At 38.2% G+C, this 26,353-nt stretch overlaps 1 protein-coding gene across 2 annotated transcripts; it reads left to right on the top strand.

The window, feature by feature from the left end:
* Nucleotides 1–206: 206 nt before the first annotated feature.
* On the top strand, nt 207–22,739 carry LOC121415607. 2 transcript variants are annotated; one of them, XM_041608887.1, is made up of 2 exons: nt 207–223; nt 18,918–22,739. In XM_041608887.1, the coding sequence occupies exon 2, from the start codon at nt 20,020–20,022 to the stop codon at nt 21,127–21,129; it is 1,110 nt and encodes a 369-aa protein (XP_041464821.1). In that variant the 5' UTR covers nt 207–223; nt 18,918–20,019; the 3' UTR covers nt 21,130–22,739. The 2 variants fall into 2 exon arrangements, with proteins under 2 accessions (XP_041464821.1, XP_041464820.1); XM_041608886.1 differs by lacking the exon at nt 207–223 and adding an exon at nt 15,730–16,103.
* The last annotated feature ends 3,614 nt before the right edge of the window (nt 22,740–26,353 follow it).

Below are 26,353 nucleotides of genomic sequence, written 5' to 3'. Positions count from 1 at the left end.
CAATCTTGCCATGATTATTCAAGAGCACGGGACGTGAGACCACACATCTTTCGTAGACACACAGAAGAGGTTAACCCGCTACGAAATACACCACCCCTCTATTCCTAACCGCCCATCTCCCGGATCTCATCTCAGTTAAATAATGAAAAAAAATGGAGTAGATGCGGTAAGCCATCAGCATTCTCCGATGTCGATGGACTCTAAGAGGCTCTTATGGAAAGAAGTATGTATAAATTCATTCTTAGATGTCACTATGTTCCAAAGTGACTAAGATATTCCGTCGCACGATTTTGATGGCGTCTTTCATGCCACAACAGACTTTTCCATGCCAAAACAGACCACTTCATTTTTTCCATGTTTGCTGTAAGATAAATGCATGCATGCATGAGGCACTTTCTCTCTTTTTTTTCAAGAAAATGTAGTTGTTTTTGTAAAGAAGCTCGATAAATCCTCTTGTTTTCTAATGTCCTTTACTTTCGAAATCTCTTTCCCACATCTTGATGTTCTTCAAGGGTTTCAGCTTTATTATTCATGGCATCGTTTTCTAAAAAAAAAATAATCTTTCAATTTCTCTTTAACTTGTTTAAACAAAGGAACGTAGATCTCAGAGCATACTTTCATCCTTTTTGTGAAGATTTTGACAGTGTGTATCCCGTATTCACATATTCCACCATGTTAATACGTTGTGAACAGTCACACTGTCCAGGTGTCCACAGTGTTATCGCACCGTGTGATACAGTGTTCTTTCGTGCAGGGTTGACTCCTTTCGTGTCACTTGTCATACACCCGTTCCCTCTTACATGAAGATATATACTTGCTATTTACAATTGACTGTTTGATTGCTTCATTTGTATTGTTTGCCAGTGACGTACAGTTACGTTTAATCTCACAATAGGTTACATTGCCCTGGTAATTAGGTAAAGTTCCATTGCTTTTTTTTAACTACTTGCATCTTCGGTTTCGCGAAGTTCATATCTTATAAAGATCACTCCTATTCTACTTTCTTATTGTTCTTTCTCTCTTTCGGTCTTCTCTATTTATCTTTCAGTCCGTGATCTCCCCGTGTCCCCCCCCCCCCCTCTCTCTCTCTTTCTATCTCTCTCCCTTTTTCTTACTCTCTTTATCTCATTATATATTTCTCTATTGGCGTCACAAAGCCCCATTGGCTGTAACACAATTGTTCAACTGTTTACCAATGATTGTTTCCATCATGGAAGTATACAAAAAAAAACTGTCAGGAATTCCTAATTGATAACTATCATGCAATAAAACTTTTTGGTCTAGACTTCCCATTCATCCCAATTTACCCTCACACTCATTGCTTAGCCCGCCTATCAGACTTGAAAGGGCCTCATGTTTTCCAAATATCCACTAGGGGTAAAGCCCCCATCGACAGACGTCTCCATGTTATACTTTAAAGGTGAGTTGTGATGAAATCGATTTAGCTACTGACTCCTGTTGGTATAGTGGTCATTACAAAAAGATGTTGCTACTCCATTGTTTTCATCATGTAATGGAAGTCGCAATCATGGAATTGTATTTTTTTCTCTTTCATACTAATGTTATGATCTTTCGGGGATGATGAGAATGCTGTGCTCTCAGTACAATTGAATAAGTGAGACTTTGCGTTTTCATAGATGCAATAAAATACATTCTTGTTTGAAAAATGCTCCATGTTTCACTGAGAACGGCTGACAGCTTGATTCCAAGGACAATAACTAATGTTTGCTATTGGATTATTGAGCGTCGTGTGGGCATACTTGTTTTGTTTTTCGTGACTAGAATTCAGAATAGGAATCTCGTTGAAACATGATGGAATGCATCCCGTCGAATCATTACTACTTGGCCAATGTTGTCTGACCGTAATTATAGGAAGCAGAAGAACATGTTTTCATGAACTTGATTGGAGGGGTCTACGAAGGGGTTCAATTTGAGTCATTATTTATCAAGACTCGGCATGGACACCGTGGCACAAGCGGGGGGAAGGAGGAGCTTTTACGGACCCCCTTTTCCAGTGATGTAGAGGGTAATTCTTTTCCAGAAGTGGGTGCATTATTCATGTAGGGGAAATGATCACAAGTCTCCTTCGGGATAAATGATGAAAGGTAGTTATGCTTTTGGTTCTTATATTTAGATTGCATCCATGGCTGTAAAATATAGGATCCCATGACCACCACAATATTACGATATAACACTAAACTCGCAAGGGAAACTTTTTTTTGGGGGGCACAGCCCACAAGTCCCCCCCCCCCGTCATATCTATGCGAGTTCACGCTGTCATACCCTATTATCATTTGTTGAAGAAAAATAAATAATTTCTCGGTATCATAAATCTCAATTGAATGTGAAGTCTTATGACAATTTTAGTGCGTCCAATGACTGTCCATTTCAGGCGAAGCTAGCATTTTGAAATGTTTGCACTGCTTTTATCATGTTTATGGCCGGATCAAACGGATTCGTGGAATATGAGATCGTAAACATGTCTCTCAAGCGCTTCTCTCTCCGGCTTCAACATCTTCAAAGAATCCTGAAGCCGTGCTCTTCAAAATGTCCGGGAGATAACTATCTGTCTTCACCTGTTTCGATATTTCTCCGCTGGCACAGATTACCCCATAATCCGGTTGCAATGCTATGATGTTTACATACATGTGCACGTCCAAGCTACGTGATGAAAGGCAAGCACTTTGTTTTTGTTTTCCCGCCTTTTTTCCAGTCTCACTTTCAACGCAAGACAATGCCCTTCCGTTGAGATTAGGTATCGATATCGTCATATCGATCTACATGCGATTTTCATAAAATAGTAAACTCAACGTTATAATATAGAACAGGCACTAAACATGTCGAAGCAAGATACAGGTCAAGGGATTTTTACTAAGTTTCATTTTCATGCTCGTTTACGAGCCGGTAACTTTGGCCCGATTATCGAGAAACTGATATTTCATAAATATTATTGAATTGTCCTGTACTGATTGCAAGAAGAAATTGAGAGCAAAAAGCAGGAAACAAAAGGGGAGATCAATTGCCAGAGTGTATAGTATTAATTGGTAGACTCTTCTTCTTTTAGCATGAGTAGGTTGATGTCAAAGCTGGCCAGATGGTCATGAAGGGATTAATCACTTGATTGCTTTGCTTCACGTGAATGCTACCGAAATTGATCTGACGACCGTGTCCATACTTTATTTAAGTTCGATTTAATTCACAGAGCCCGTAAAAGTATAATGTATGTTGCATCATCTGCCATCGGAAGGGCACGATCATTGAGCATGCCAGGAGTCTGCAATACGTGTAACTTTGTTCATATGATCATCGGCAAGTTCAGTCGAAGAAACGTGTCAATGATAGTATGGACACACAGAGGGTTTAGTACAAGTGCATGCAGTTACCAAGGACATTAATGTCAGGGAGATCATGGATGTTATGTGCATCGTTTTCGACACATGAAGGGCATTGCAAGTAGGTACATTTATAATTAGGGCAATAACTTCAGCAGTAAAATTACTGATGGAAATGGTCTAAGCTTGGAAACAAGAAACACGCGCGACTACTATGTCAGTGTACACTATATCAAGCAAGAGCATTGGTGTGTGGGGGGGGGGGGTGTATGTATTTTTTATCACTTTGACATTCATACAGTAGGCATACCGTTTATTCAGAATAGCTTCATGGCTACAGTAGGCCCATAAGGCTATAGAACTATATTGTAACCCCGGGGGTCAAGTCAAATGTATTACTGTACACATGCGTGACTAAATTATTCCGAACACCTCCTAAACGAGTTTTTCTCTGTGTGCAAAATAAGCGCCTAAACAATTTTTTTTCGCGGGCTTTATATTCACATTTTGGCCCCTAAACAAGTCGCCAGAATATGACCCCGGGGAAAAAGCTTGGGGGAAAAAAATTTTGTTTTTGATACCCTTAACGAGTGCACGCGCGGCCCGCGTCCAAAATTGAAAAAAAAGAAAAACACCCCTTTAAAGGGTTTTTTTTTGGTCACGCATGTGTACAGCAATATATTTGACTGCCCCCCCCCCCCCGATCGTAACATTATTATCCGAGTGCAGCCTTGAATCACTGACGACTTATCCTGCAATTGCTATTTATATTTTGGGGCTCTCTTCCGTTGCCTATACAACTCTACATCTGAAGTAAAGATTTTTCAGACGACGAATTCTTGGCTTTTAGGTTGTAATCAGTACCCAATTATAAGACTAGCTTTAATATCGTGAGTAAAATAAATTTTAGAAGCTATTTTGTTTTCAAGAGACCACAATTCCCTTTATAAATGTCGAATGAAAGGCTTAATGTAATGAATAATGTTAGAATGACCACGATATATACAGTCGCTGGAAGTAATTGTGACTGTAATCTTCTTTGGTCGTTGCAATATGTCCATCGACTGGGCCTATTTATTAAAAGGTGCAATGTCTTTACACATCTTTGGGATCATCCAACTAAATGTAGCTGGCCGGTCATGGTGGCTCAGTGGTAGAGCGTCCGCCTCATGAACGGGAGGTCGTGGGTTCGATTCCCGGCCGAGTCATACCAAAGACTTACAAAAATGGAACCTTCTGCCTTCTTGCTAGGCGCTCAGCATTTAGATTGGAGAAGGGTAAGAATAACATTATTATGTTATGCAGGGCCCGCTGGTAGAGCAATTTCCTAACTGAAGTGGCTACCCTGGAAAAATAAAACATTATTATTATTTCATTCATTTATTAATTGAATTCGTATCACTTCACTTTTGAAAAACAAATCAATAATAGAGGAATAAGGCGAGAACATATATTATGCAAAGCGTACTACATAGATTACTCACCGGACAGTATAACGCTAGCCCAGGGGTCCGTTGCAGAAATAGTTGCGTTTAAACGCAAGTCAAAAAATCAATCGCACGTCCCAAATGCGCGCTGTTGATTGGTTGAAAATCAAGTTTCGCATGACTTTTAGAGTTGCGATTGATTGTAACTCTTTCTGCAACGGGCCCCAGAACTTATAGGGTTTTTTTTTAATAATACAAGTTAATCGCTTGTGTGATGCCTGCTGAGGAAACAACACAAGACACTGGCGAATTTCATGAATACTGACTGCATCGCAAGCTCCTTATGGGCGATTCCTATTGGTCGAAAATCAAAATGATATTAATGTTGTATTAGTTGCATTTGATTGCAACCGTATCTGTAACGAGCCTCTGGGGATTGAAGTCCCGTGGAGATTGTTAGAAGGAAAGGAGTAAGTTGTATGTCAAGGTGGATATTCAAACAGCCTACTTTTAGACATCTCGCGCGGTGATCTTTGCAACGGTAGATGCCTCACGGATCAGCGCCAAAGCAAGGCTCGGTCTGACGCGTGTATGTTTACGGCATATCGGTAACAACTCGGAGATATCTTTCTCTCGAAAGACATCATCAGCAATTTGCAGTGATGATGACTTCCTACAGAATGATGACGTTCCAGCCCGAGGAGTGTGTTAAAGGAAACATTGAAACACCGGAGTTGAGTCTTGATATGAGGAAAGTATCTGGTAAACGAAGTCTGATACAGTGCAGATCACCAGCATTATCATTATGCGAATCTAATCCGAGCTCCCCCTTCACAACACTTTTCATCGGTTGGTCTATGGCTGATTCTTTATTAAATGATAGTGTGTATGTACTGCCTGTTCCAACTTGATTTTTATTCGTCTTGAGAATATTTGTCGTTCTGTTTTTTCATTAGAAATATCTCTATTATCAAAATGTTTCACCTCATTATTCCCAACGAATTTTGTAATTCTAAATGAATAATTTGCAGCATCCGTTCACCCCACTTTCCGAAAAACCAATCAATAAAAATGAATACTAACTAACCCCTTCATAAGTATACTCCTCATTACGACCGTACTCATGTATATAAATGTATGCAGTGCGTATCAAAAAAAGTTTACACTTAGAAAAAACCCTGTAAAATTATACATTTGTAATATTCTGAAGACTTTTCCACATTTTAACATTGGTACAGATCCATTTAAGTAAATGACGATAAAACTGTCGAGAAAAATTTTCGCTTGAGTGAGCACCACTTACTTTTGAAAAGTTAGTGAAAAATGATTTGCGCAGAACCTTGAAAAAGTTATGCGAACAAAAGTTGACCTTAATCATGAAAAACATGTAGAATTTAGCTAGTAAAATTTATTTGAAGATATCTTTTACCCTTTTAAACTTGTTTCCTTGCCCAAAACACTTCGAAGAGTGCATTGCGCCCACCCCACTCCCCCACACACCAAAGCCATCGTGACGATATTTGCTTTACACTGACCTGTGATTTACATGTAATGGCTAAGGCTTGATTTTCATTTTGTTAATCATTGCCAAGCTTTGAAAAAGTGTGGAGAAACAAGTATTAAATGAAAAATGAAATGTAAACCCACTTTAAATGATAAAAACTTAGTGAAAAATGCTGAAGATGTCTGATATAAACTTTTGTTCAGATTCAGTTATGTCCTCAGATCCAGCTGGCACAAAAAGGGTAAAGGTTGTGCTTACTAAGTGCTGAAATTTCAATTTGGGTGGCAAAATTGCTACAAAATGCTTGAATTTATCCGTTTTATCTAAATTGACTGAAAGTGCAAGGAAAATGTATGAGAAATGTTTCGCAGAGTAAGTTTGATATCGCCCTTTCCCCTTGACACAGCGTGAAAACGAGCATTTCTGCGCAGATTTCTGCGAGCTTTACAAAAATGGACAGAGCTCACTCAAGTGTAATATTCTGTCAAAACTTTTACTTTCATTGGATAGTTGAGACCCAAACCCAATATTGTATGTGAAAAAATTACCCACATGTTGTATATATTTTAATTCCCAGGGCTTTGTCAAAGTGTAAACTATTTTTTGATACGCACTCTATAAATGCTAAATCATCAGTTGATTATTCCATGAGAGGTAAAATGTGCAAAACTTATGGCAAGAAAGAATAAATAATGAATCTAAGAATTGAATACAGACACTGAAAGGGAATAAAAATTCAGATTATTGCAAATCACTTTCAAAAGTGTATTTCATTCAGATTTTCTTCGCAATAGTACGACAGTAAACTAGGTGAAAACTTGTGCAGCAGATAGTGAGTGCATTGTTGCTTGCGACTTAAACACGCTGGGGCATGCACGTAGCAAGCAAGATTCGTGCATTCATATAACAACATTAATGTATAGGTGTAAGTCAACTCTCTTGCCATGGGGCATTGGAGTCATATTTTACTTGATCGGCATCCAGGTCGTTCATGTTGATATCCTACTTGAACGGGATTGTTACGCCAGCTGAGGCGCTAAATGGATGAGATAGAAGCACGCAGGGAATAAACGCCACCTCACCAGCGGGAGAGGAAAACGGTTTATGAGTAGGGGCTCACAGGGGAAAACCCCAACCCTTTATGTATATTATACGCGTCATAGACACACTAGCAGCTACAGATGGAATCCCCTTTCTATTATTTACAAGGGGTGATCAATTTGAGGCTGCGGCGAAGCAGTTGATTATGACCATTGTTTTGGCCATTTCCACGTGAGCCGTTGCAAAATCATGAAAATAACGGGTGGTGCATTATAAGGCAAACACAATACATAATAACATATGCCATTTTATTAGCATTAAACACAGTTGACCGAAATGGTATATTGGTGCCCATGGCTGCGCAAGTGACTGACGCCTTCTGTGACGCACCCATTACATCCGCCATCGAGAAAACTCGATGCCAATTCCAAATATATTGAACTCTCTCTACGAGTTGACTGGAAGATGTTTTTCCTTCGCATTACAAATCGTTCATACCTGAAACGCAACGGAAAGAGGAAGAATGTGTTTGGGACCACATTCTGAGACGTCTCCAGAACAGTCCAGTTTTGACCCAAAGTACCATATATTCTGGCGTATATCCCAAGTAGTTGGTGTATGAGGTGATTGTTTTCAAACGCCTCTTTGTCTCAGTATATTTCCAGACCCCTTTGTACCAAAAATGTCTTCATCCTGTCCCCTAACATTGGGTTGATGAGAGCCTACGTCGCGCCATATTCTCCAAGACACTGCACATACCCTGATCTCATGTTGACGAAGTGCTGGAAGTAATTGTATTGAGAGGGGAACCACAGACGTCAGGGCCACAAACAGAGAGCCTTTCTCAAACTAAGTTATCGATTTGTAACATGAAGCATAGGAGTTTGCCAAGTTAAGCATAGACGGCAGTAGACAAGGTGGCTGCGTGTTGGGTTAGAGCCACATTATTATTATGATTATCATTGGTCGCGTATACATACGCTGCACCCGTCTCGAAAAAGGCCACATGTGTATTCTGAGGGGTGCAATATAATGCCACCAACTCTCAATTGAAAGGAAATTAAATATGTACATTTTAAAAGCAGGAGTAGGCCTGTATAGTCGTAAATAAAAAGAGTTTATTAACAACAAAACAATGTTAATTCTACATCTGCTGCTGATGCTACTACGACCATTGTCGAACCCAGGGGGTAGGAGACCTGCACCCTCACCGCCGGAATGTTGTGGGCGCTTCTCGTGGCGTCAAGGGAGGGATGATTGTCGTGAAAACAGTTTTTTTGGGCATGTGTCATTTTTGTTTAACTACCTCTTCTGTTAATGTTTATAATGGTTTTGCTCTATTTTGGATGTTACATGTATATTGTCGGTAAATTTAGCTTGTTCTCCTTCCAGAATGCGTCTTCGGCCTTTGATTTCATATCCCTCTTCCGCCTGTGGAAAATAATGGATGGTACGACGTACTAATAGACCGAGATGAACCCCTTACACTCAAGTAGGATACATAAGAGTGCACCATGACAGTGTGTATAATTTTTGGAGATAAAAATAGCGCATCTCTCTATGAATTAAGAAGGTGTTGAGTGTATGCATAATCAAAATAATGGTCTGGTCGCTTGGGACACGAGGACGACTGCAATTATGGATAGGACAGAATCCATCCAGCGACAGTCCTAATGCACCGACGACGAATAATTACAGTGAGAAGTAGAAGTAGATCAATGACAGGAAAGCGAGACAGGACGATAGAGGGGGTGGGGTGGGGGCAAAATTAAGAGAGATGGGTTAAAGTGGTTGTGAATGATATGGTGACGGTGATGATATGACGATAGAGACGACTGGGAAAGAGGGAAACATCTTAACATTTTTTTTCATATCCGTATAAATATTTCTCCCCCGCCCCCACCGAAAAAAAATTCCAGTTACATAGTGTTGATCGCGATTAGATCTAATATCTAAAACTCAGTAAGTGTAGTGACCGGTAAATTGTAGGGCCTATTATTCACGAGTTGAATTTTTGCAAAAAAAAAAAATCGAATTTTAAGTTTGATGATATTTAGCGCCCTCTTTGCTCATTAAAAAAATATTTTCATTCAAAATTGCACTTTGAACAATTTATTTACATATCTTATGATTACATAAATATTATCTAATGATTGCATATCAGAAAGCTTGAATCAAACATTTATACAGATATTGCCTACCGAGAGTTTGAACATAAATTTTCATTTCCCCGACGGAGTTATATTTTTCTCAAGGGAAAATATAGCTCTTATCCTTCAACGTCAAAAGAGAAAAATGAAAGAAAATACAGCAAGCGCGTGCTTCATGTAATCGACGCGTACGCACGAGCGCGTACATCATAAAGTGCATAATTGTGCAGCTTTTAAGAAGCGATTACGTCACCTTGGTGAATATAACGCCGCGGTTCACAATACAACGTAGTTCTATTCACTGGGATGATGTCAAAACCTAAAATATAACAAGTGCGATCCGTGCCGCTATGGTCACGTGATGGCGTATTTATCACTGATCCGTATCTACTAAGATAACTATGATAACCTATTAATATACTCATGTTTTCAATCCATTCCAAGCTTGAGATACATGTATGGCGTTATATTATAGGGAAAACAGATACGCAGTCGGGATCCTATAGAAATTGCATCATCTAAAACATGTTTTTATCATCTATACTCCGTGACAGTTTTATAACACAGAAACAGTCATAAATTATGCTGTAGAAATAGACTGAAATATTGAACAAAATATTTGAGAAATTTACCAAAATTACCAAGAGAGGATAATTTAATGTATTTCATACAAAGTAAATAACTATCCATTCTACTACTTGATAACCATATACCGAATTACTAAAATACCAATACCAATCTACATGGAGTGGGTGAAGTTAGGCAGAATCTAATACATTAATGATATCAATAATGTAGGCCTCAGTAGAATTGCACAATTTATTGGAGGTAGAAAAGGTTGGACTGACCCACCTCATGTTGCACTTAAATGCATTGATTATCCATTCATTTGACATTAAGCTACTATTAAGTGCTCTCCTCGTTATATAGTCGCCAACCTTACATCAAGAGCAATACTATAACTCTGCTGTAGGGTAATATTCGTTCATTCCAACTTTAATTATAATGATAATGCTGATGATTTTGATAATGATAATGATGATAATAACAATAATCTAAGGTTTATATATCACACATATCTGTGAAAAATGTCATTTGGGGCGCACAATGAAGATTTGACAATTTACACAATACATAAAATGAAATGAATAGATTGCAATTAAACAGATAACACAGGCAGTATATAACTTAGATCTTTACTTCGTTGTGTACTGGGTACTGTAAACAGCATAACCTAAACGAAGTTCAGTTCACATCGTACACACCCTCCCTCGTATTTTTCTAAATGCTATACATAACGATTTTTTTAATAACTTTTAATAACATGACACCCCAAAACGAGTAATCACCGAAATCACTTCTGATCATGGGAGTGGATAGCATGAAAAGGAGAGACAATTCATTTTCTAGTAAACATGGTAAAAATGGCATTATGACGTAATCAGCGAGCCCTCCTTCCCATGCATGAATCCCACTTCCCTTGCAGTTAGAAGAAAGAAGGCGACGCCAGACCGATCAAAGTTAATATATTATTTTGACTGACAAAATCGGTCGGTTCGGATCTCGTGGTATGACTGCAGCATAAATCTGTTTCTGTGGGTAATTGTATTAGAAAAAAAATGATCCAGTACCGATTGACCAGTGTTTCGTCTTAGACATGTTGGAGTAGCATCTCCTTCCTTACGCCAAGGTCGGATCGTTATTTCCCAAGAGAAATTAGTAGATTGCTTGGTATTGGCCTTGAACCAAAAACCGCTATAAGCCAATCCGATAATATTTTATAGGCCTACCTCATGATTGTTTCATATTATGACGTTTTGGTTTTATAAGGGATATATAGGCCTATATCGAGACTGGTGTTGGCTTTAAAGTGATGCAACATGCGTCAGGGTTTTAATAACCAGGAAAGAACAATAAGTGTGCTCTATGCTTAATGTATATGGCAGTCGTAAACCATTCATTGAAAAGAAATTCTTGCATCGTGATTAATGGCGTAATGCGACTATTCTCAGCTCTTTGTTAAAAAATGTGATGAACAAAAACGAAATAACGCTTTTGTGGTCTAGTGAACAAATGATTTACAAAAGTCATTAAAACAGTTAGGTATGCAAATATATTGATGGACGCATTCACTGTAAAAAAAGAAGTGCTAATAATTAATGAATGGATGTAATGAATTGATGAATGAATTTACTGTATAATTAAGTAGAGCCTAAACAATATGCATTATTGAAAAGTAAAGTTTTAGTTCTATTTCTGATGTTATTCCGTCTACCTCCTTTGCAAAACATCTAGTTTATGATTCACGATCTGGCTGGATGGAAATCATTATTTTATGAGAGCTTCGCCCTACATTTGAAAAGAGTAAACCCCTTCGCTGATCCCTCGCTGCTTATGCAATCAGGTTCTTTGGCTGATGAATCCAGGCCTCTCCCGTAACATGGTTGCCCGATTTTTACAAGAGCACTGGAAAAGAAAAGGAGCGAATAATAACGAGATGGATTTTCAGGGAGACTTGGTTTGGGAATGTGACGAAAGCAAATTACTGCTTATGAGCCGTGACGGGAAGGGAGAAGAACGTCATTGCCCGACCATCATTGCCGCCATAATGCGATTGGTCTTGGCAGGCGAGCTGCATAATATGCAACAGCGTGTAAACCGTGCAGAACATTGTAAAATACAACACCTAACTGTATTTTTAACCAATTTAACAGGAATACTGTAGTCGATTGCACGAAGAGAGCGAAAAACCTTGAGTGTGCTGTACAAATTTAATATGAATAACATTCTAAATGGATATGAATTACAATTTTTAGGCAGTAAATAAATTAATTCCAGTAAAATAAATATGCTGAGAGAGAAAAGGATTTCTTGAATTCCTAAGTTGGCTAATTCTTACATGATGACACCTATGTATTTCCATGCACAATTCAGTCACTTTTTTACGAATATACCTAGTCATTAGAGTGTCACATACCATGTTTACACGCTGCAGACTAGGCTCGCGGGTTATCTTGCGTCGCGTTTACACGCTTTCCCAGCTCGGGGGGCAAAAACACAGATCAGTGGATATGATAAAAAAAAGGCGAGTCTGCACCGCGATCCGATGCAGCGTGTAAACACGGTATTTGAAAAATGCGTATCTTGAGCCAACTACGCCACGATATAATTTCTATCTAGATCATTTTCTTCAGATGGTCACAAGGTGTATGCGACTTACTTCGATTCTTAAATGAATTTTTCATCTTGCATTTTAGATGTTTTTGACCTGCTTTGGATAAAGATCACCTGTCCGTACTCTAGTTTGAGTGCACGTAAGACGAGGGGATGTATTTTCCCTGAACAAATAATGATATAGGTTAAGAGGAAGCCCAGCTTTTGCTAAAGTCACAGTTTGTTTTTTCTAGAATCAGTATTGGTATTGATTTGATGTCCAAGAGCAAGTAAAAAATATATATCTTTATACATGGGCTACAGCGAGAAAAATAATTTGTTTGACACCGTCGACTTCTTCGAAATATAAACGTATCTTTAGAACCTCTTAAGAAACATGAAACTTACTATTCATTAATTCATTTATTTAACAATTCAAGTTTTATATACAAATATAGGATAAGTATATTCTGGTAGTATACCAAAAATGCTTTACAAGACCCTCTGAAGCTTCATCATGAAATAGGATATAGAAAATATGATACACCCAAGGCAAAAAAAAACTCTACTTTTATTTTGTACCATAATCCTGACAGCTTAATGATGGAGTTTGAAAGAGAAGTAGAGATAGCTATTTCTTCAAAATCAACAAATAAATATTTAACCCTTTTCCCCTTAAAGTAAGTAACCGTGATACTTTCCTTGATTTTCTGCTGGTAATTTTCTATGTCAGACGTTTTTGGATCCTGTTCCATATGTCTGGTTCTGTTCTTTGTGATACAGTGTATTGGTACCCTCTTTTCCAATCACTGTTTGGTTTGTTAATTAGAAAGATCTGATTACACCTCTTCCCCATGCAGTGAACAGGTTTTATTTCCCTACATAGTGACCCCATCCAGGATAGTGCTGCATGGAAATCTGTTTTTTATGCATATGTAATTTACTTGGCTGTAAGAATATTCATGCTTAAGCGAAATAAATAACATATTGCATTATCCACTGAATCATATACTCTTCTTCGTTTTGATTCAGCAGCTATGGCATACATGAGATAATCTCCCATATTTCTTGTTGGAAACTGGATGATGTAGACCTTCTTCATGTTATTATAAATGGAACCCGTCTAATCTAATACACTACACCATCAAGCATTATATTGAAGATATTCTGCTAACGTGGAAACATCTGAATAGTGCGAGATCTTTTAAAGGAAACGCTACAAGCGACCAGTAGCGACATTTCCCTGGACATCACCATGGTTTTAAAGGGGGAAATTACCATGAGAGAATATGCTGATAACTATGACTGCATATTCGTTGAAAGACTACTTATTAGAGTGCGTTGTGGGTTTCTTAATGCACTTGGTATATGGATGATAAGTGCATCAGGAGGATTGCATTGATACAGTGATCATGGTGATAGGTTTGTTTCTTCTGTCGCCTGTGACCCGAACGGGATTGTTTTGAAAGCAAAAGAGGTCGGGATGAAGGCATCCAATCGATAATAAGACGCTTTCTTATTCATACGACAGAAGGGAATAAAAATGACCTGGTGGCATTTGAATCTCTGCCAGTCTGTGTTTCTAACAGGACATGTATATTTATGGCATAAATTTTATCTCTTGAGACGGGACAGAGAGTGGCTTGCATAAGCTTCAGAGCTTCAGAGAGGCAACGATACATGAGGAGTCAGTCACTGCGAGCAAGGGGTGCGTACAGGCGACGTTTGTTCCCCCCTTTTATTTTATCCCATGGAATTAAAACGAGAATAAGAACCTATATTCAATCAATAAGCCAGTTCACGGTTAGCTCATGATCAACTTTTCTCAAATGACCTTTGTGATTTTTCATTAGGATAAGCACTATCATTTTCAAATGTAGATGTTGCGTAAGCTTTACCGCTAGAGTATTCGAATTCTATGAACAAAAGGCATTGTATAGACTAGGTGACTAGAATAGTACATCAGGGATAAAGTTTAGAAATCTGGTTTATTGTCTGCCTTTGGCACTTTTGACTATTGTTTAGGCTACTGTCAAATACCAGTGATTATGAAGACTCCATTTAGTACTTTTCAGCTTGGAAGTGATAAAATGAATATTTTGAAAGGAATTCATAATCATCAAATCACAGATGCCTATGTTAGTGAATTTAAAAGCCACCTACCACTACCACTAACACTACTACTACTACTACTACTACTACTACTACTACTACTATTACTACTGATACAGCTGATAATAATGATAATAATAATTCTAAAAAAATAGTGTAATAATAATAATAACAGAACTACTCCTTCTAATGCTATCACATACTATTACTTCTTTTCCCAATTCGACAAATCATTGTTAGCCCATGTCTCTAAGCTTATGAAAAATATACTTTAACCCTTTTTATGTTTGACGGATGGAGTGTAGTGCTCTATTCTCCAACAGCCTGCATACAGAGACGCCCAGTTGCAAATGTGGATCAACGTCTTCGTAAAATGCGCTAGTTCGATGGTGAGATTCGAATCTTCACCCCTTCTGTTTTCTGTCCTTTGGACTTACACTGTTAGAAAAAATAAAAGAAGTTCCTGCAACAGAGTCTCGAGAACACCTGTAATCTTACCGAATTGCGTAATAATCATTCTGTAAATTCGTAAAACAAGAATTTTTCTGCAATTTAACAGAACAGGTCTGTTTAAAAAGGGGAAAAGGGTGTTTTATTCAAGGAAATTTGTAAGATTCCATACATCAAATACCAATTTCCTGTAAGATTACGCAATTCGGTAAGATTACAGGTGTTCTCGAGACTCTGCTGCAGGAACTTCTTTTATTTTTTCTAACAGGGTACCCATTAGTCAACGTACACGATTCTTGTACATTAAAAAGAAAATGGAGTTGTTCGTTTTGATATTAAGGCTTTCCTACTAACCGTATTCTGCCGTGTTTAACACCCACCGTCATTTCTCATCAGAACCTTGATACAGCCTGTACTGCATTCTTACAACGTGTGAGATACTTGAAACGGATACTAACAGTTGACACCTCTACACGAAGCACCTTGAGGAGACAATGTGCATACTGTATAGTCCTTTATACTGCTACATGCATTCTTATCGGAGACAGATGAGATAATCTATATGAGCCTTGTTTGTTTGGCATTTACTTCCGCTGATCTCGTGTTGCACAGAGGTGGGGAGGCAGGCTTGCGCTTCATTCGCAGGAAGTCTCGGCGTTGCTACATCGTGCATTAGTAGCGACTCCCCGTCCTAAATGATTTTCTTATAATCTGATCACCGAATGACAATGGTGAAGCATTGTCAGACTCTGGTTTAATGATTGGAATATTTACCTTACCTTTACACAGGAAGATCATTGGGAGTTGCACGCAACGTTGAGGTCAGGAAACGATGTTTAACTATCAGCGAGAGATGTGGAACAACCGCAATTTTCAAGGATTTAACCAGCATTGTGAATTACTCAAACTTGAATTGCTATTATCCAGTCAATATGTAGGTATTGTGATATAAGAGGTCTGTCCCAACATTGATATTTTTATCCTATGACAGCGTTTGTGATTTATAATAGTATGATTATTTGTCATCCGATGGTTCTTTTTTCTGGTCTTCTTTCTGGTTTATCAAAGAACTAATGTATCCCACAATGGTTTCATTTTATAATTATAATGATAATGTAAGATTTGTATAGCGCACGTATCAACCTTGTTAGGTGCACAAGGCGCTCCTATATAGGCGCTGAGCTTGTCTACCGATTCCGGTGTGCAGTGCACAGCTTTTTGAGGAATTACTTTCTGCCGGTACCTGTTTACCTCACCTGGGTTGAATGCAGTAAATTTCTTGCTGAAGGAAAACATGCCATGGCTTGGAATCAGACCCACGCCCTTCAGATTGAAAGACGAGTGTCCAAACCACTAGACCACGACGCCCCCACATCATGGTGTTATGCGGTATAATCCCAAAAAATTGCACGATACCAATCATTTTCGATAGTCTTAATGTCACTGAGTAATATAGAGTAAAGTTGCAACACGCATTAAAAAAATTGTGAATACAAATCGGATGAAACTAACATAAAAACGTTTTTAAGGTGTCTGAACCTTACATTGATCTCGTAAATAAGGCCAGATTGTAACAGTTTGTTTATCATGGTTTAATTTTAAGTTTTGAAGTGAACAAGACACTTGCATGGTAAGAGAAAACAGATGGGTCGGTTCTATCAGATTACTCTTTCTTCGAATTCTTATTTCGAAAAAGGAATACCAGGGTCCTCGTTCAGGACCATCTGTTTTTCTATTCATATCCTATGCAAGAAATTGATTTTTTTATTGCTGCAATATGAGAGCTGAATACTATGTTGACTATATCAGTCAAATATATTATATTTTGAATGCGAACTCGCAACATGATAACCCCTCATGGCTCTTTCTTGTCCATTGTTGCACGATTACCAGAGGTCAATCAATAAATACTGTCTCGTTATTTTCAATGATATACTAATTGCCGATTGGCTGTGACATTGCTTCCATGAAATATCGCGAAGGAAAGTCTCTGCATCGAATAATAAAAATACTATTAATACTACTACTACTGCTACTACTATTACTACTTCTACTACTAGTACTACTACTACTAATGATAATAATAACACTTTCATGGTAGCTACTATCAGCTGTAAGCTATTCTTCCAATGGGCCCTGCATAATATAATGTTATCATTACCCTTCTCCATTATATACGTCAAGCGCCTGACATGAAGGCAGAAGTTCCCATTTTAAAAGTCTTTGATATCTATTGAGGTAATCTCACATTATTTAAAGGAAAAGAAATGTTTCGAAAAAAATGCAGCCACCTCGCGTCACACTTTTGCCATTAAAGGCATGTTGGTATATGCTTTGGTACTGGCAGGGTAAAACTAAATCGCTGACATTAGGTAAGTACCTAAACGTGCTTTTCTAGTACGCCACCATCCCCCTCTTCGTGCGATAGTTACCAAGTACGGCGTATTCTTTGACATGCTTTGCTCGCTCCGTCGGGATTTAGCCCTGGGGCTCTCATAGTCAAACGACTCCATTCTCTTTCGATTTTCCCCCTTTTCGCGTTCGATCTCGGATTGGGTCACGTCTATGTGATGGAATGAAGAATGTGAGCCACCTAAAGATGGAGGTCTTCGAGGTCGGGGCTTGCCCCAAGGAAGCGTGTTATGCCCAGTTGTATTTGTGAGATGAGGTGTTCGACATGTCTTACCTTAGCCGATTCATGACTGCGTTAGCTAACCATTCCGAGACTGAACTTTATGTTGTAAATAAGAATGTCGGCAAGTTCAAAACGATCGGCATGTTTTTAAAACCAGTATGTATGGAGATAGAAGGAGAAATGAAAATCAGAAGCCGATTTAAAGGCCTTTGAACAGAAAAAATGTCCTACTCTCGGCCCTTTCTGTTTACACACGAGTGTTGCAACGATGCACTGTCATACAATTTACAAATTCAACAATCGCAATGATAAGTGTTCTCCGTCACCTCTGTACGGTATACTCAAAGAAAGAAATGGCTACAATCCTTCGTTGCATCTTTAAAGTGTTTACGAGTATAAATGGTGCGAGAATGAAAGCAACCTTGAAATGAAATATATGATCTATTTAAAAGTTTTCTACAAAAAATGCTTTGTTATCACCACTGTTTTCGCTGTATTATACTGCTAAACAATATAGGTAAAGGTAATACGACACCAACACCACTATTTGTAGTACCCCTACTGCATTATATATTTTCTTCGCTTTTACTTTCACTATGAATTCTACTTCTTCTACTACTACAACTACCACTTCTACTGCTACGATATCTTCTATTACGACTTACCATAAATATTAATAATGATCAATATTTGTATTATTTTTTTAATCTTCTGAAGACGAAATTAATGACACCCATGCACGTTATAGATAAGTATTTTGTCATTGATAGTTTCATAAGAGCAAAGTATGAACATGAAATCAAATACTATCGCCACAAATATTGTAACATGGAAAAAATAGTTATATATGTAGCATGGCTTTTTCGTCATAAATGCATAATTTGGTAAGTCCAATCAATTGTTCTTGAATTAATTTAAAGCAAATATATGAAATTATCAGAACAGAATCCGTTATCTTCATGACTCTGTGGAAAATTTTCTTGTGCATTTTTAAAGATTTATATTTCGCCGTTGTGCAATTCTAATAAATATTTGTGTTATATTTTTTTATTCATTTGATTATTTCAATTAACTGATAATGGTTTTTTTTTTGTTATCATTTCTCTTCTACAGACTCGACTGCACAGCCGTCAGGATACACTCAACACATTTGACGAAAAAAACACAGACCGCAATCTTGGACAGGCTAAAAAGTCAGAGTGCGCCAGCTCTCGGTTACGGAGCATATGATTCACAGTATACAGAGTTTCTCCCAAATCAGACGTCAGAGGCTGTGAGGTAATGAGACTTCAAATGTCGGGAATGCAGACGATATAATTGTCGTTTTGAATTGTTAGTCGGCCCCCTGCCGATGTTCTGCCATTTTTTTTCCTGGCCTGGACAAACGTCCTAGAAATCGACGCCTTTAGCCAGAAGCAGCACAGCCGTCTATTGTTACCAAGACGAGCCACTTTCTGTGCAGTGAGCCAGAAATAATTCGATATCTTGAGTGAAATATCATCGTTGTTTGTTGTCTAAACTGGTTCATCAGACACCGAATGATCATCTAGAGGGAAATAGACGAGAAAGGAGAAAGAAGGAGACAAGTCATGACAATGAATCTTGGAGTTGGATTCTTACAATAACAATGCTAGTTGATTGGAGCAGCAAAGTGGGTGGAACCCAAGGAGAATATATTCCGCTCGTGGAAAGAGTCTTTTGACATTCTGAAGGCACCTGCCTTCATGTTCCGCTCGGATACATCCAATTAAATTCTCATTGGAATAATTAAGGAAAAAAATCAACATGTGATATCATTCTGTAAAGAATATTTGTTAAAGACGGCGAAGTACATCCATGTCACATTTTCACCGTAACATTTGGAATAAATGGATCTTAATCACAAACGGCTTCTAGATAAAGCTCTTTATATTAGTTGGTAGATCGGAATAAAATTTTGTTCATAGGAGAATACATCCATGGATTTCGATTTTTTTTCCTTGAATGACATTTTGATGGATGTTTCACCAGCGTTGTTCGTTGTGATAACATTTGAAGGATTTTCAAGATGAAGAAATCAAACGTTTTACCTCGTACCCATTGTTTGCGGGAGTATAGCGGTGTAGACTGAAGGAAAAGTGACGAATTAATACAATTATCACCATTAGGTATATGGTATTTGCAGCGATGACCAAACGTTGTCGACAGGGTCTCGGTTCGATTCTCCGCTGCTGAGATGTCGTCTCCGATACTCATGGTTTCGCCAGCGTGTGAGGGCGCTCGCCTAGAGTCATCAAGAGAGAGGGTGGACGTGGGCGCCCAATGTGACCCACCCAAATGCCTTGTCGACACCGATGTCGTTAAACCAACGACCAGCGATGAGTTGACAAGGTCGACGTCGTCACAGGCAGTATGGACGCCTCGCGACGATCGGCAGCTCATCATCACGTCAGGCGCCGACAACAGTTTGTCGCCCCCTAGCGGTACAACCACATTACTCGATCAGCACACAGCCGCTGCGGCAGCTCGCAGGAGAGATGCATCTGCAATTAGCACCAACTGCTCAGACGCTCAGAAAAGTATGGACTGTCATGGCCGGAGCGGCTGGGGTCGATACGGTGAGAATGACAAGAGCCATACGTGTCCTGAAGAATACGAATTGGAACCCCGCGATGAACTGCAGGACGCTTGCCCCCACACCGGGTTATTACGGCGACGAGATAGTTTCCACGACGCTGTTTCAACGGATTGCCCCCCTACTAGCACAGCAACTGATACACAGGGTAGTAGTAATAGCAGCAGTGCAGCATCGACAGTTCAACCCAAAGCCAGATCAAGTCCTTTCACGTTATCTGTGCCAGATGTGAGCCCGGTTGAACGGAGACTCAGTAATAATAACGAATTTGTGAATCTTGCACATCGATCTGCCATCGTGAACGGGGCAATTCCACGTTTCAGTCCCCTATCTTTAAAAGTGGGTCCCGACGGGAAGGAACCCGGACAAGCTGCCGACATGCGCGGCAACGGGAATCACGACCACACCGTCAAACAGAGTCGAAATATCATGAGTTCGGCTGGTGGTAAGAGGAGGAAATCGAACCATAATAACACAAGTTATAGGCTTGGACTTCGGAAGACATTATTTGAAAAAAGGAAGCGATTAAGCGATTATGCCTTGCTCACGGCTGTTTTTGGAATCGTCATAATGATTCTGGAGACGGAATTATCGTGGTTTGTCTACGGCAAGGTAAGAAACAAAAATATTTTAATCATTTATATACAACACTTTCTTTTTATTACGTGTAACCATTTTTTCACTTCCATTGCATCGTTAGATTCAACATAATTATGAAGATACACCTCACTATATACATGACTGATGATCAGACATAAAAATCCCCCTAAACCCTCCGCTCCATACAAGAGAATTCGAATGAAATATTGTCTTACGTAAGAGTCTAGTTACTTTGGACTGAATTGTGGCGCCTGTCTTGGGACGCCACAAAATCACATAATCTTATTTCGTTTTACAATGTCCGTGCTAGCCAAAAGGATTAAAGTACAGTATGTGTGTGTTGGGGGCGGGGTGTGGATTTTTCTTTTCAAACTCGATAATTGGAGAAGGTAAATGAAATTTAAATTATATTGTTTACTTTCGCAATCTTTTATTTATTTATCAAAGAGGAAACAAAGATCAACAAAATCCAGTTTTTAAAGTTTGACAATATAAATAACATGTCGTTCCGAAGGGGAGTGGGTACTGAAAAATAGTGAATATTGTGTTCAATGTTCAGATAATTTTATAATGTTTGTAATATGTTTGTATGCTACGATAACGGCGAACGTTTTTCAGTGCAGGTTTAAGCCTATATATCCCACCAAACTTCAACCCACACTTGTAAACAACACCCTAATGCAATTGCTATATTGAGATGATATAATTTGTAGTGAAAATTATCGACTGGTTAATATGCTCGTGAGTAAAACACACATAGGGAAGGGATGCATATTGCCTCTTTTTTTTAATTAGGTCACCGTGTATACATTTCGGCGTGTACACATGATGGATATTTGCATGCATATGCGACACATGTATGACTCGTTCTTCCCTAATTAGTCATACTCAAACGGAACGGTTGTCAGTAACTGCGCCTGTACATGTATGTGCATGTCATTAAAACAGAAAATGAACTACATGGAGGATTGATTTTTTTAGCACTTAACACGGTCTGGTTATAAACATCGGTTACAATATAATTCCACTTTCTATCTCAGTCACTTAATGCTACATGTTAGAAATCCCCCCAAAAATCTAGTTTTGTACCACGGACAATAACGATAATTGTATGAATAAAATTAATTGATTTAGAATTTATTTGTGAGACACAAGGTATAACCAGTAAACTCATTTTATTCGGAAACTAAAGCCCTAATTTTGCTGCACAGAGTGTCTTGGCAAGCATGATTTCATGTGAACATAGCGAACTTGATATCTTGTGAAGTGGTGGCCACCTTGAATGCATTACCAACTCATTTGCCACTTTGTCATAATATGTCATCTCTTATTCGCTAAAGCACGAACAGACTATCACCCAAAACATGGATAGATTATTGAAAGCGTCTCTCCTTGAAATGAGGCATGTTAAATGTAAATGCAATAGCACTGAGCTGGAGAGAATGTTTGTAGAAGCAAGGTAGAAGGCCGACGTTTCACTTTGAATGTTTCGGGTCACTGGTCCTGCTCAGACGATTAGCTGACGAGGGCAGAGATTTGAGAATTGTATTGAAAAGGGGGTTTAAAGTACACAGAAATCCCAAATATAACTTTGTTCACAATACAATGAAAGAGCATCGGTTGAGCGCATTCCGGCAAAGGAATTGGTTTCAGGATGACGTCTATGTGGAAACCCATTCAAGGAGACCTATATTACAGATAAAGAAGAGAAAATAAAAGAGTAGAATGGGGGGGGGGGGGGGGCGGGTGGGGTATAGTGTGTTTATATTAAGAACGAAAGAGTAGGCCTATACTGTTTAATATATTTCAAGTCTTTTCCTTAACCATGTCAACTAAATGCTGTAAAATATTTTTGAATTAAACTGAATGTCTTTAACCACAAGATTAATCTAGATGATTATAGGCCTACCATCAGCATATGCGTGTTAGAAAGTACGCAATTTCTTTGTTATGAGAACCTTGAAATATGAGGGTAGCCTTACAATAACTGTGTACCGTATGTAAGGATATACCAACTCCTAATTCATATGACATTAATGGGCAAAAGTGCAGGCCGTCCATAAACTAGCATGTTATTACCATTGGACAACTTCAGCCTTTATAATCATCATAATGCACAGGCCGGGTGTAGAGCTGCATTATGAATTATTTTGAGAGATTGCCTATATTTATCATAAGATATGCTCGCATGATTATCCACAAATTGAGAGCCATGGACAGTAGCTGTCTGTAAAAAAAAAGAAAAGGGGTGAAACGCAAAACCTATTAAGACAAAGTGGGCTATATGAGAAAGCTATAAGCAACACTGTCGCAAGGATGAACACGATGTAATCAACCCGCGTCCTCATAAGCACTCCAATTGCTATGCGTGGGGCTGTCGTGGAAGTTAAATGCATGCATAGACAAGGTATGTCATGCACGCATGTACTGCCATGCACTTAGCCTAATGAAGATGTGTTATGAATCATTGATGACCTGCTGTATTTTCATTCATCCTCATAAAAACAACATTTCCCACCATTCTTTGTACACCGATATGCTCACCGAACAGACTTATGCTTTGTCGACTGTCGTTCACAAGGCGCCTTTACGTTATGCATTAAATATCTATAAGTCGTTGTTTAGTAGACAGGCGTCTGCATATAGTTCCATATGATTAGATAGGAAATTAAGTTTATTTCATCAATATCACAATTCGTATATGCTAGCTTTTACATGTCTGCTTCTGGCTAATATTCTTAATGATTGAGAAAATAATTACCCGTCAATGAAATTCCAATATTTGAAGATGTTTTACGTCAAAGCTGGTTAATTAAATTGATCCTTGTCACTTTGTACGACTCCTCCATAAAACGCCATTAAGGTGTTAAAAGATGGGATGTGTCGTCAGAGTCGGGAAACTACATTAAATTGCTCATTTTAAGTGTAAATTTCTAATAATTTGATAGAAGGTTGGGCCATTATTGAGGTCTCGAGAAAGGTTGTTCTTACCTGTGCCTGCCATTTAATGTTTCTGGAGAGAACTGATGTATGCATGATTTTCTGTCCTTATTTGGTCGATAAACAACATGGCCCGGTCTTGTCCGTTCCACCCTTGGTGAAAGCATTGAATAGTCCTGCATCATAATAGCCCTTCATGCAAAAACTAAAATAAAAAATAATTTGGTCGTCTGGGGAAGTTTATAGGTCCTATCTGTCCTTCCATATAATTCTACATTGTTCGTGAATGATACAGAACGCTTGCATTGGTTGGGAATGATCTAGATTCTGATTTGTGATTTGTGAATTGGATTTAACATGCACGAGACTTATCCGTTTTTGTCCATCAGTGATTTGAGACCGAGTACAAAACTTACCTTTTCTGTACCATGCATTACCCTCCACGTCTATCGAGTCAATAATGTAATTGAAGGAAACGTCACATAACAGTTATTCTATTCTATACACACGCTATAAAATCCTGCACGTCGAAGAATGAAGATATTAAATGTCAAATACATTATGAAGCGATACGCATAATGCAATGACTACATGCATATAATGCATGGGGATTTGCAATGCATGTATATAAGATGCGACATGCAGTTCCTCCATTCGAGGCGGGCTTTACTTCAAATATATCGACATTAAGATTCCAAAAATTACACTGTATGGCCAGATGTTTGGATGTTGAAGATAAAGCACTCAAATTTCATTAGAAACGTAAGTGAATCTTGCATTTCTATCAATGAACCCCTTGCCTGGCGGTTTAGGTCTATAATCACGAAAATAGATGAATCACCACTTAAGATTTGTACACTGAAATTTAAATAAGCCATAATGTTAATCCATACAGATTGAGTTTGTGAAGCCTGTCAAACGTATGGATAGGGTTTTTATGATAGTCACAGCTTTCAGTAAAATTATGTTGTCTTACGTTCCTTTTTTCATCTATTGAAATCAATCCAGCTCAGCTGTAGTGGTATTGTCACTGGATTTAGTCTTAAATACTTAATCTTAGTAAGAAATGTGAATTTCAATCATGAGACATAAAGATAAATCTTGGGTTAAAATCAAATCAACATGATCAAGGAGTAAGCTGGTTACTAAACACAGTCGAAATCGGTGTTTTTGAAATTCATGTTATTTCAAATTTTACACTTTTCAAACTACTTATTTACTTTGTTGGTCTTCAAATCGGATGTTTTTTTTCACAAGCTTTATGTTACGAGTTCAATCTTCAATACATTGTGAATGTTCGTTTGCTCATATCGCCCCAATTTTCATAGAAAAACTTTTCATTCCCTCAAAACAAATGATACATTATGGCAAAAATGCCCTTAAAACTTACAAAGTAATTTAGGTGTTTGTTCATCAGCAAATATTTTGCAGCAATTACAAACTTTTCATATAGAAATTGGTAGGATAGTTTTGCTCTCATTTAACCAACTTTTATAGTTTCAAATCTCGTCAAGATTAAAAACAACACATATTTGTAAATTAACGTCGATTTAATTTTCAAAAGTTTCCATTATTTTTATTTACTGTATGTATGATTTAGGTATGAACCTCATATATTCATGAGTTTTTCTCAAGCAGACTTCTAATATATTGCCCTTCTAATCACTTAATACAGCTACTCAATGTCAGTAGTCGTATCCGATGTTCACTTGAGTATAATATGATACGAAGGTTGAAAGGACATTTGATATTCATATTAAGGCTGCATTGGGTGTGTTGAGTGGCAAATGGCTTTGACTTTATTTCAAGTTTTTATCGTACAGTCTTTAATTTCAAAGTGTTGGAATGTGTCGGCGAAACTATTCAATGCAATTCAAGTACGATTAATTTATCTGTTTCCACTCTGTTTTATGAAATAAATTGTTTGAATGATTTCCATAATAAGAACGCATTTGGTTTTGCACGTGTGGTAGTCCATCACTATGCTATAGATTTACCGCGTTAGCAAGTTCAGCTCAAAATAACATAACACCAACACGGCACACAGTAACTGTTTTTGCATAGCCTGTATACAGGGTGAATGGGCGCCATATTTTCGTCTTCTTCTGAAGGGCAACCAACAATACAGGTGCCAATCCAAACAGATGGTATAGTATTTTTTTAACAATACTTGTCGTTCCGGAACAACATATTTTATTGTTCTCGACCAGAGTTTCAGGCCCTTAATATTTGCTTTCTTTTTTCTTCATCTTTTGAAGTAGTATTTTTATTGCCCACGCAGGTCGATTATTATATCATCTACATGCATTCGTCAAAATGGCGGCTCCAAAATGTTTCCCATCAAATCAATACAAGTCGATTCCGTGCGGGTCCTTTATGAGTGACGTCCCCAATG

This window comes from Lytechinus variegatus, chromosome 5 (assembly GCF_018143015.1).
Source record: "Lytechinus variegatus isolate NC3 chromosome 5, Lvar_3.0, whole genome shotgun sequence".
Classification (NCBI taxonomy): domain Eukaryota; kingdom Metazoa; phylum Echinodermata; class Echinoidea; order Temnopleuroida; family Toxopneustidae; genus Lytechinus; species Lytechinus variegatus.
Note: the sequence above shows the minus strand (reverse complement) of the source record. Positions and strands in the feature narration are given on the sequence as shown.